At 39.2% G+C, this 12,853-nt stretch overlaps 1 protein-coding gene across 5 annotated transcripts in view; it reads right to left on the bottom strand.

Annotated features, from left to right (window-relative positions):
• LOC137383922 (plasma membrane calcium-transporting ATPase 1-like) overlaps positions 1 to 12,853 on the bottom strand; it is a 274,484-nt gene that overhangs the window by 94,570 nt on the left and 167,061 nt on the right. For 4 of the 5 annotated variants that reach the window (XM_068057310.1, XM_068057309.1, XM_068057312.1 and 1 more), the window contains 3 exons: positions 12,789 to 12,824; positions 6,385 to 6,546; positions 3,000 to 3,214 (listed from right to left, as the gene is read on the bottom strand). In XM_068057310.1, the coding sequence (XP_067913411.1) occupies positions 3,000 to 3,214; positions 6,385 to 6,546; positions 12,789 to 12,824 (413 nt within the window). The remainder of the gene's footprint in view (positions 1 to 2,999; positions 3,215 to 6,384; positions 6,547 to 12,788; positions 12,825 to 12,853) is intronic. The other variant, XM_068057314.1, reaches the window with a different exon arrangement.

The raw sequence follows: 12,853 nt of genomic DNA, 5'->3' as shown, positions 1-12,853 counted from the left end.
TCCTTGCAATGTCGGATACAGTGTTGCAAATTAGGTGGTCATCCTAAGCTCCTGGCAAAGTCTTTTTTTTAAAATCTGTTCTTTTTAAATTTCTTTAAAAAAAATAAATTCAGATCTCCAGTCTGTGGATTCAAGAAAATCATTCAACAAAGCAAGTTGGCATGACAGCAGTTAACATATTAGCACGGATAGAGGATTGGTTAGCTAACAGGAAACAGAGTGTCGGCATAAATGCATAATTTTCAGGTTGGCAAGAAGTGATGCATAGAGTGCTGCAGGGCTCAGTGCTGGGTCCTCAACAACTATTTTCAATTTATATCAATGACTTGGATGAAGGGACCGAATGTATGGTTGCTAAATATTATGATGCAAAGATAGGTAGGAAAGTAAGTTGTGAAGAGGACAAAGAGTTTGCCAAGGGATATAGATAGGTAAAGTGTGTGAGCAAAAATTTGGCAAATGGGAGTATAATGTGGGAAATTATGAACTTATCCACTTTGGCAGGAAGAATAGTGAAGCAGTATATTATTTAAATGGAAAAAGATTGCAGAACTGAGGTCCAGAGGGAGCTGGGTGTCCTCGTACATGAATCACAAAAGGTTGGTATGCAGGTACAGCAAGTGATTAAGGAGGCAAATTCAATGTTGTTGTTTATTGCAAGGGAAATGGAATATACAAGTAAGGATGTTTTGCTACAGTTGTATAGGGTATTGGCGAGGCCACATTTGGAGCACTGTGTACAATTTTGGTCTCCTTATTTAAGGAAGGACATAAATACATTAGAGGCAGCTCAGAGAAGGATCACTCAAATGATACCTGGGATGGGAGGAGGTGGGAAGAGAGGTCATCTTATTAAAGGTTGGACAGGTTGGGTCTATATCCATTGGAGTTTAGAAGAGGATCTTGTATTTTTCAATAAGATCACCTGAGGGGACTTGACAGGGTGGATCCTGAAAGGATGTTTTCCCTCGTAGGAACTAGACTAGACTAGAACCAGGGGACACAGTTTAAAAATAAGGGGTTGCCCATTTAAGGAGATGAGGAGAAATTTTTTCTGAGGGTTGAGTGTCTTTGGAACTCTCTTCCCCAGATAGTGGTGGAGGCAGGGTCATTGAATATTTTTAAGGCAGAGGTAGATAAATTCTGTATTAACAAGGGAGTTAGAGTATCAGGGCTTAGTGGGAAAGTGGAGTTGAGGCTACAATCAGATTAGCCATGATCTTATTAAACGGCAGAGCAGGTTCATATGTTCCAAGTCCATTCCCATCTTTCCCAGAACTCCATGTTTGAATCCCTCCAATCAGGTTTCCACCCCTGCTACAGGACTGAAACAGCTCTCAAAGTCACAAATACATCCTATGTAACTGTCACCATGGTAAACTACCCTCCTCATCCTTCTTGACCTGTCTGCAGCTTTTGACATGGTTGACCACACCTTTCTCCTCCATCGCCTCTTCACTGTGATCCAGCTAATTGAGACTGCTCTCACCTGGTTCTATTGTTATCTATCTAATCATAGCCAGAAAATCACTTGCAATGGCTTCTCTTCCTGTTCCCGCACCATTACATCTGTTGTCCTGCAAGATCTATCCTTAGACCCCTTCTATTTCTCATCTGCATGCTGCCCTTTACCGACATCATCCGAAAGCACAGCATTAGTTTTCACATGTACACTGACGACACCCAGCACTACCTCACCACCACCTCTTTCAACTGCTCCACGGTTGCTAAATTATTAGACTTGTCCAACAACCCGTACTGGATTGAGCAAAAATGTCCACCATTTAAACGTCGGGAAAACCGATGTCATTGTTTTTGGTCTCCATCATAAACTCCATTCTCTAGCTACTGACTCCACCCCTCTTCCTGGCAACAGTCTGAAATTAAACCAGTCTGTTCACAACCTCGGTGTCATTTATGACCCTGAGATGAGCATCCAACCGCATATTTGCGCCATCACTAAGACTGCCTATTTCCACCTCCATAACATCACCCGACTTTGTCCCATCTCAGCTGCTAAAACCCTCATTCATGCCTTCATTCCCTCTGGACTTGACATATTCCAATGCACTCCTGGCTGGTCTCGCACATTCTACCCTCCGTAAACTTGAGGACATCCAAAACTCTGCTTCCCGCATCTTAACTTGCACCAAGTCCCATTCACCTATCACCCCCGTGTTCACTGACCTACATTGGCTCCCGCTCAAGCAACGATTTAAAAATTGTCATCCTCATTTTCAAATCCCTCATGGCCTTGCCCCTCACTCTCTAATCTCCTCCAGCCCCACAACGCACCAAGATATCGGCGCTCCTCTTATGCTGGCCTTTTGAACACCCTGTATTTTAATTGTTTCACCATTGGTGGATATGCCTTCAGTTGCCTAGGCCCTAAGCTCTGCAATTCCCTCCCTATACCTATCTGCCTCTCTACCTCGCTTTCATCTTTTAAGACACTCCTTAAAACCTAACTCTCTGACCAAGCTTCTGAACCAATATCCCCTTCTGTGTCTCGATGCCATTTTCTTTTGTAACGCTCCTGTGAAGCATCTTGATATGTTTTATTATGTTAAAGGTGTTATATAAGTATAAGTAGCTTTTATGTCATCACCACTCGCACACCATGCACCCAAAATAGACCTGAGATAACTAAAAGGTGCAACAGTAGTAACTGAGGAATTATTTGCTCATTTTGATTGAGGGTCAAGTACCTCGTTTGTAGTTTTCAGTTCAGTTTGCACTTGAGGATAATATACAGTTTACATTAACTTTGAATTGTTTCCCCTGCAATCAAATCTACAAAACAAATACAGCCTCAACAATTTTACACAAAATGCCCATCTTATTTCTAATGCAGGACAAGATTTTCAGAGAAAATGTGTCACACAGCTACTATTTTTCAATTTCCCTCATGGTCTCTCCAACCTTTTTCAACCTTGACTGTATCTTCAACTATGGGGCTTAGCCCATTATCTAGATTTCTCAATGTAAATTGATCTCACCTTTACAGAATACGCCAGAGAGATCGTTACAGCAAGTGGCAGACCCTCTGGTACAGCCACTACAAGCACAGTGACTCCAATGATGAAAAACTTCACAAAGTATTGGATGTAGATTGGGGTACAATCTGCCAGCCAAGGCCTGCCTTGAATTCCAAAAGTGTCAATAACGAAAAACAACACAAGGATGATGACTGTGACTGCTGACATTAGTAGACCTGGAGGGAAAAGGAAAGGGAAAAAGGCAAACTAGATTCAGCTTTACCTTTCATTTCAGTATTTTTTTTGATATAAAGCAAACACTACAATTCACAGAACATACTGCTAAACTGAAAATCCATTTAGAAAAAGAGCGCTACATTGTTTTTCACACTGTATATGATAATGAGTTTCACTCAAAGTATAAAATGTTGCCAACACAACTGGTATTATGTAAAGCAGCCATCAGATGTTACATTAGGTAATGTACTACTCACCTTGAACCAATACAGGAAAAGGCTCATTGATTTATTCAGTTCATTTCATTTATTCAATATATTCAAGTTATTCATGACTATAGGATGGATTCTATACATCTAGTCAGTCCCATAACTTTAAGCATTAATTCCTACATATTTTATGATTTTGTTTACAATGTATTTTAAACATCAAAGAACATAGCTTTTTCCAGAGAAAACTACAGCAACACTTGCAGTTCCACTTGTTTTCATTAGCTTTGAGAGGGGAAGAGATGATGATAGAAGGAAAACAACTATAATTAAGGGCTAACGATTCTGCTCATGAGAATAGACAACTAGTCTTGTGTGGTTTATGAGTGAAAAAATATTTTTGCATATGTTCTCTGTATGGCTACTGTGGATCCATGATGCTTAGAAAGAAAATAGGACTTTAATCATATGTGGGTTTACCATGTGGGTGCACAAATTTATGATGTTGCAAGGCAATTCATTGCTTTACAACACCATAGAATCATAGAATGGTAATAGCACAGGAGGCCATTTGGCCCATCATGTCTATGCTGGCTCTCTGAAGGAACAATTCACCAAGTGCCACTCCCCCTACCCCCCCCCCCCCCCCCTTTCCCATAGCCCTGCACTCTTCCTTTCCAGATAATACAATTTCCTCTTGAATGCCTTAATTGAACCTGTCTCCGCTATGTTACAAGGATCCAAGCCAAATGGGAAGAATGAAGCTGGTCACAGATCCTTTTCTTGATAGTTGGTTTATTCACAGAATGCAGCATTCCATATCTCTGCCTCCTGCTTTCTCCACCACACCACCTGTTTCCATGCAGGCTCTCTTTTTATCGGTTCTAAGCCCTTAATTAAACAATGCCTTTCACCTGTGTACCTTTGACAACATAATTAACCTAACAGTAACAAGCCACACACACAGGCAGTGCATTCCAGATCCTAACCACTCGCTGCGTGAAAAAGTTTTTCCTCAAGTCGCCAATGCTTCTTTTGCCAATTACCTTAAATCTGTGCCCTCTGGTTCTCAATCCTTCCACCAACGAGAACAGTTTCTCCCCCATCTACTCTGTCCAGACCCCTTGTGATTGTGAATATCTCTATCAAATCTCCTCTCACCCTTCTCCTCTAAGGAACACAGACCCAACTTCTCCCGTCTATCTATCCTCCTCACAGTTCACTATACTTCCAAATTTTTGTATTGTCCACAAATTACAAAATTGTGCCCTGTACACCAAGGTCTAGGTCATTAATATACATCAGGAAGAGCAGGGGTCCCAACACTGACCCCTGGGGGACTCCATGATAAAACTTCCTCCAGTCTGAAAAATAACCATGAACCACTACTCTGTTTCCTGTCAGTCAATTTTGTATCCATGTTGCTACTGTCCTTTTTATTTCATGGGCTCTAACTTTGCAGACAAGCCTATTATGTGGCACTTTATCAAATGCCTTTGGAAGTCCATGCACACCGCGTCAACAGCATTACCCTCACCAACCTTCTCTATTATCTCATCAAAAAACTCCAGCAAGTTACTTAGCAAATCTGGCAAATCTCACTTCATAAAAACTGTCTGGCAGAGAGGATTATATCTACCCACTTCATCACACTCAACAGAAATCAATGCACAGCTGGTCGAGCTTCCTTTCTCCCCCACACCGACTTAATTTACAACACATCCTCGCAGCTACACATCACTGAGAGTATTAACTCATTACTAAATTTGTTGGTATGCCCCTTGTAACATGAATTTTTAAGCTGAAGCTCAATTGCTTGGGGAATCTGTTAATCACGTATGCTGAACTAAATCTTGTGCTAAGGTTGTACTTGGGGAAAAAAAGACTGTCTTCTGAAAAACAGACCTCATCAGATCACCATGGAATGGCACCAACAGAAATTGGAAGACTGATAGCTAGACTGCTCCATCCTCTTCAGTGATGGGGGCAACAAAAGCATTTAAATATTGATCACACCATCCAAAGACAATTTGTCTGGTCAGAGAATGACCCAAGAAGCACCCAAGTCTTTCCGTATAACAACCAAAGATGAAACCTCCAAAGTCAAAGAACTCGGAAATTTCTACTCGACCATGTAAAATTAACCAAACAAAATTCCAGATGTTACTGTAATCTTAAAGCTAACTTATTCAACCCTTAGCAAGTTAATTCCACAGGATTTCATCCATCATCTCAGCACCAAAAAGCACAATATCTAAAACAATCAAAATTAGTTTATCCTTCAAATTCCTAACATGTCTGGATTTTTCTAATTGTCAAATATCCTTACACCATTCACCTGAGCAGAAAGTTTTAGATTATACTTTCCAAACAGGGTAAAAATATGAACAAATGGGACCTGCAACCTCTACTAGTCACCATTCTAAATGAATCTTTTCCGTTCACCACCTAGTGCTTTCAATGCTAAAGTCAACTCGTTCCAACTAGCTATCAATCTTCATAAACTTTACCTTCGTTAAAAACCTCACACATGGAGCTTTGTTGAACATTTTGAAAACCCAAGTAAATTGCATCTTATGGATATCTCTTTTACTATTACAGCAGTAGGTAACAAGGGATCCAATTATATCTAATTGGACGATGACTGCTCCTGTACCTTGTGTTCTACAGATGAACATGGAAGTATTTTTCTCCGTTCTAGATGTTCACCTAACCTGCCTACAATTTGCTAATTTACATCTCACTCCTATTTACACTTGTCAGTACATCATCTGGTAATTTACGATTTCAACATACAGCTTCTATATTTATGGATCTTGCCTGTTCTAAAGTTGTTAAATGGGGCTAGAGGAGACAGATAGGAAGGAAATATGGTCTATAGTACAAAAAGAAAAATTAGACAATATAATTTTTAAAGAAGTTATACAGCTCTTACTTTGCTGGAGTCAATTTCCTTTTACCTGCTTTTCCAATCTGCACTGCCAATTTGGTGAGCTTTCCCTGTAGGACAGATTTTTCTTTCTTTGGTATGTTTGATTTTTTCTTCTCTCGCTCTTCCAGGTCACCACCCTCTTCACTCTTCAATGGCTGAATCTCCAGAGCAACACCATCCTGAGCTTTAGCTGGGTCCAACAGATTGAAACAGATTTGCAAACACTCCATAAACAGTCAAAAGTATTATCAATTATACAAATTTTTAGGCAAAGACAATAGTGGGGAAATTTGATGTGTGAATAGAATATTGGGAGCAAGCATTTACCATCATAGTTAATTTTATAAAAGTGTTACCTATGTGGGAGCACTGATCAAATGTAAGGTCTTCCAGCAAAGTGACAAAAGTTATGAAACTATAGACACAATTTCAATCCCTACAAAAGGAGGAAATAAATTAAGCCTTATTTAAAATATATTGGATACTGCGCTGATGGCTCCTGCTGAGTCATTGAGACAATCTATATCATTTTGCCCAATTTAGTCCTCATTGTTTCTAAAGGTTCAATTGTAAAGTTGTTTGCAAGAGGTAAAATTAAGCAACTACAGAAAATCAGATTTACAGAAAATGTTCTATTTAATGGAAATATTTTGTCACTTTTGCACAGCTCTCCAAGCTGTATTTAATATAATTAAATGAATCAAACAAAAAAGGTTCAAATATGTATACAGTTGAAATAGGGGATATAAATAATTTGACTAAATTGCCTTGATTGGATTACACAAGGGCAATAATTTATAAAAGATGACTCTAATGCACTGTAATATCATCTAGCTGTCCTTGTGCTAGTCAATATGATATGCAGTTCATAAATGACCAAAAACTGCATCAGACACTGAGGCAACAAATGGTGTCATTATATTTGACTTTGACTGTAAGCATTACGTGCTAATATCATTGAGGCTTTCAGCTGGATCCCAGCACATCAACAATTAAGGAACTGAGTTGACTGAGTTGAGTTTAATTGTAATTTCACTATTCAAAGTATCACTTTGTTGGTTAAACCACAAAAAAAAAATCAGATTAAAAAAGGTGCAGATAGCGAAATTCAGTATCAAATTTGCCACAGACACAAATGATGTTACAATTACAATATCTCATTAAGACAGCAAACAGACAAACCATGATAGCTCGTGTCTGTAAATGAAGCATGTAGCACACAACAAATAAAAAAGTACAATGTCCATTACTTCATTATGAAAAGGAGGAGGAAACAGTTGCTTATAACCAAAGCTGTACTACTGACTATATATTATGGGAGATTTCTCTGCCCCTCTACCCCTCCCCACTCTCCTCAGTTTTCTGGCATTCAACGTTAGGAAGCAGGACATGTATCCGAGACACAGAAGGGAAATTCCATTGGTAATCAGAACCCCTTTAGGCAGCAGCTAGTACCAGTGATGCTCCTTTCACCTTCAGTTTGAAAAAGGCAATTTCTGAGTGCACACAAGGTTGAATTGCCAGGAGAAAAAAAGTGCAAAGAATCTCAAAGAAACTTCAAAAACCACTAACAAAAAATAACGACTAAATAATGCAGAGACTGCAATCCTTGGAGAAAATATAGTACTTTAATATTGATAGCAAAGTAGAATCAAGAGGACACATTTAACTGCCATAGCCATCAATTTGTCATCACATCAACTACCTAAACCAAGGTCCAACAACTGGATGAACAGCATCACCTCCCTTTCCTGAATCGCACCAACTACTGTGTTCCCAGTTACATTTTTTTTTTAAGTTTCTATTCACTAAATCTCTTCAAAATTGCTTAAAAGGTTTCCCTTAGATGTTAAATATTTCAGGTCTTCATTTCTGGGTGTGTGTCTCTTGGTTGCTTATATTGAGCACTTCCAATCCTCAGGAATCTCTAATAAACAGCAAACAAAAACTGAAGATGTCAGTTAAAACCTCACCAGTTTTAAGTCCACATCACAAAAATTCTGGCTGCCCAGACCATAGCCTCAGAATTGCTGGAGTGGAGCGTGTTGTGGAACATGGGGTAGCATCCATTTCTGTTCTTTTAAATTCCAGAGAGAGGGGTGAGACTAATTCTTCTGCCCATTGCCCCTATGCCAAGTGTGAATTCTTGAGGTTTTCTGAAAGGCTGCAAATCTTTTCTAACCAAATGTAATCGATGCCAAAGAGGATCGATTACCTTGTTTGGAGGAAGAACGGCTTCTTTTGGAGCTAGAGACTCCAAAATGTTAATTATTTTTGTTCAACTCCATCGGGTGTTGCAGTTGTGACCACTCTCCCATCTAAAAGACACCTTCCTCATATGTGAAGAGTCTTTAGCCTGGAACTAAGGCAAGCGAGGGTTCCATTCTACTGCATTTGCACAAAGAGTGGACCTCAAGGGCCCAAGCACTTTGTCTAACTAAAGAGCACCTATCCTTTTGAAAGCTGAACTCATCGCTACTTCCATATAGTGTACATTCTCAACCATTTCTGGAACTCTGATTTCTGTTAGACAACTTTGCTTCCTTAAAGAGAGGATATAATTTGGTCCATATGGATTCACTGTACCTCAGATTCCATACTGAAGGGGGAATCCCCTCTTAGAAGCAGTCAAACAATTCCTCTGAATCCAAAATATTATCTCAACAGCATCTTGTGAGTGTGCATCACATAAAATTAATCTCCTCTGTTAAATGAAGACAGATACAAAAGACACATCCCAGTGTCCCTTTCAACATTAATCACCCCAGGTAAAGGGACAAGGGAGGGCACCCTCAGGACATCCCAACGTAATGTCCCAGACCTGATGCAATATTTTTAAACTGCAGTCACTATTATGCAGTCAATTTACACAGAATACACAAACAAAAAAGTGACCTGCTAATTTATTTCGGTTGGCAATGGTTGTTAGTGTTATGGATCTTTTGCATCTACGTGAAGAAGCAAGAAGGGTCTCGATTTACCAACTCATCTAAAAAAAAAACAGCACCTCCAATCCCTTAGTGTTGCACTGAAGTGTTGGCAATTTGTTCAAATTGTGGAACTAGAACCTATGACCTTCTGAGCATGCTACTAACTGAGCGAAGTTGACATCTAATATATAACAATAGAAGGTATCATGACATTTGCTGCCAGTGTCCAGATACTGAAGGGCCAGCTTTTCCATTGTCTGTCTAAATACTCAAGACAAAAATCAAACTGCTACAAATGTAAACCAGTGCTCAATTAAGATACCCAATCTGTCCTTACGCACAGGTCACCAGCTCATTAAACAGCTGCAGTGAGACATGGGAATGGTATCCAGAATAAAACTCTGAGGAAAATTAAGCAATTTTTGCATTCAAGTCAGAATTCATATTACAAAAGAAAACAAGTACTAGCTGTACTCAAGGAGTGGCAAAAAGCTGAAGTTTTGAAGTGACATCACAGGCTGTAGCTGCTGCAGAGATAAGATAGAAAATAACTTAATTTCTAAAGATTTGACTTGTCTACTCTTCAGAGTGCTTGTCCCATTTCCCCCAGTAGTGAATGCCTGGCAGTTCAGGAAGAGATTTATTTTCTGGAGGATCACATAAAAAGATAAATTTTATTCAGAAATTTGAATTTAATTTGATACATTGAGTAGAGTTAACTGCATAACAAAATGTTGGAGCATCTACTCTGAAGTTGTGGAAATTGCCCAGCATTCCATCACTTTAGAGTTATAAAGCTATTTTCAAAATCAAATCAATCCAGCCATTTAGGAGGATTCTGGTAAAATGGACCAGATGTTTGAATAATTTATACTCAAATTATAAATAACTCCACTATTCAAGAGAGAGAGAGAGAGGGAAAACAGCGAACTATAGGGCAGTTAACCCGAAGTCAGTATTGGAGAAAAGGCTAGAATCTATTAGGGACATGGTAACAGAACACTTAAAAAATCATAATATGGTTGGGTAAAGTCAACACTGATTTATGAAAGGAAAATCATGTTGATGAATCATTAAGTTTTTTGAGGCTGCAACTAGCGGGGTAGGTAACGGGAAAACCAGTGGATGTAGAGTATTTGGATTTTTGAAAAGTATTCAATAAGGTGCCACACAAGAGGTTATCACACAAAATTAGGGCTCGAGATTGGGAGTAATATATTAGCATAGATTGAGGATTGATAAACAGTAGGAACGCACGAGTAATTTTCAGATTGGCAAGGATCAGTGCGTGGGCTCAGCTATTTACAATCTACATCTCAGATGTGGGGACTGAGTGTAATGTATCCACATTTGCTGCAACGTAAAGTTAGGTGGGAAAGCAAGCTGTGTGTAGGACGCAAAGAGACTGCAAAGGGATACAGACAGGTTTAGTGAATGGGCAAGAACGTGGCAAATGGAATATAATGTGGAGAAATGTGAAGGTATCGACTTTGGAAGGAATGGAAAAGGAAGAATATTTTTTGAATGGAGAGAGACTGGGAAACGTTGGGACCTAGGTGCCATTGTACATAAATCACAAAGTTAACATGCAGGTTCAGCAAACAATTAGAAAGCAAATGGTCGGTAAGTCTGTATTACAAAGGGATTGGAGCATAAGAGTAAATAAGTATTACTGCAATTATATAGGGTCTTGGTGAGACTACACCTGGAATACTACATACAGTTTTAGTCTTCTTACCTAAGGAGATGCTTTTTCTTAGAGAGTGAGTGCAACGAAGGCTCATTAGGCTAAGTACACCAAGCTTATATTTCCTAGAGTTTAGAAAAATAAGAAACGATCTCATTGAAGCATTAAATTTTTAAGGGGCTTTACAGGGTAGATGCTGGTAGGCCGTTTTCCCTGACTGGGGAGTTTAGAACTAGTGGGTTTTAGTCTCAGGGTAAAGGATCGGCCATTGAGGACGGAGATGGAGAAATTTCACTTAGAGGGTTGGGAATCTTTGGAATTCTCTATCCAGAGCGCTATGAATGCTCAGTCTTTGAGTATATTCAAGACCGATCAATAGATTTTTTTGAATACTAAGGCAATCAAGGAATATAGGGTTAGGGCGGAAAAGTGCGGTTTAGGTAGATTAGCTGTGATTTTATTGAACGGCAGAGCAGGCACGAAGGGCCGAATGGCCAACATCTGCTCCCATTCCTTATGCTCTTATATACCCACAGATCTGAATGCATTGTCCATCAGACATTTGCTTGTTCAACTGTCAAAGGCTCGCAGCTTCCATACAAAAATATGCTTGTGCTTTGATACACAATTAGTTGCCCATTATTAAAACAATGATGACCATCTGTATTAAAGCACAACGACATCACTGCCAGAACTGAAAGTCAACAAGCTTCAAAGGGATATAATGTCCTTTAAAGCTTTGGAATATCATTACCTTATTTAGTAATTACAGTTCCTAAAGAGGAGGGCTAAGAGCAACAAAGAAAGAGGGCAAAAAAACGACAAAGACTATGTCGGAGAGGCTGAAGGAAGGCAAGCTAAACTGCAGCAGAGCGGGTGAAGTATGAGGTCCTCCACACAGCCTGGAAGGAACGGTGAAACCACAACGTGAATGTTGAGACTATGAAGGAAAAAGTAGGGGTTCAACGATTACTGTTTTTAAAAAATAAAAATAAATTGATTAAACATCTTATTTACACCATGCTTATGTTACAGCTTTCCTCTAGCATGTTTGTTTCCTCTGCATGTTCTCAACTTACTTGAGAGGGGACATGGGTCAAAGATATTAATTTGTTAAAACTTCGAAATGAATGATTGTAGCTAGCTCCTGCTTATTCAATGGGAATTAAACAAGTGAGCAAATTCTCAACTTTGAGGTTTGGAGACCTTAATGGATGTACGTCTAATAAATTAGTCAGATTTTTAAAAGCAAATCTCAGATATCTGGGAGATGCCTCTTGCAATTTTATGCTTTTCTGTCCCCCCAACAACAGTAAATGGCCAATGATGGTAGGTGGCAAAGGATAAGCAGTGAAAGCACATAAAAAATAGTGTAGTATTTAAGATGTCCACTTCAAATCTCTTGTAAGTGCAAGAGACTGTTATGGCCAATGCTCCAAGCAACTCACCAATAAGCACAGAGGTTATCATCAGTTTTCACCAGGCCGCTAGAACTATCTCACCATATGGATAAACTGGCAGTGTCAACACATTGCTTAAGTAAATGCTGACAGATCTATAAAGGATGCCTTGGGCATAATATTGAAGAGATTCCATGTAAAGAGTTCTTATCCAGAACAGCTTTACTACACCAGTAGTAATAAACACTGTTGCAACTGATCATGGTTTTTCAATAATCGTTGTACCCCCGTAAACAGAAGGTGAAGGTCCCACTGTGTTAGCGAATTTGAAGAACAAGGATAATGGTTAAAACAAAAAAAAAAGGAAGAAAGAATGTTTCCAGTTAGTGTGTTCTTCTATGTTTATGAGGGTTACCTTTGTTGCGATTTTCTGGGGCTCCTTGTTTTTTACCTGTTCAAACAAAAAAAGGGTGGAATGCT

This window comes from Heterodontus francisci, chromosome 25, assembly GCF_036365525.1.
Source record: "Heterodontus francisci isolate sHetFra1 chromosome 25, sHetFra1.hap1, whole genome shotgun sequence".
NCBI classification, from domain to species: domain Eukaryota; kingdom Metazoa; phylum Chordata; class Chondrichthyes; order Heterodontiformes; family Heterodontidae; genus Heterodontus; species Heterodontus francisci.
The sequence above is the reverse complement of the archived record's forward strand: the minus strand, read 5'-3'. Positions and strand labels throughout refer to the sequence as shown.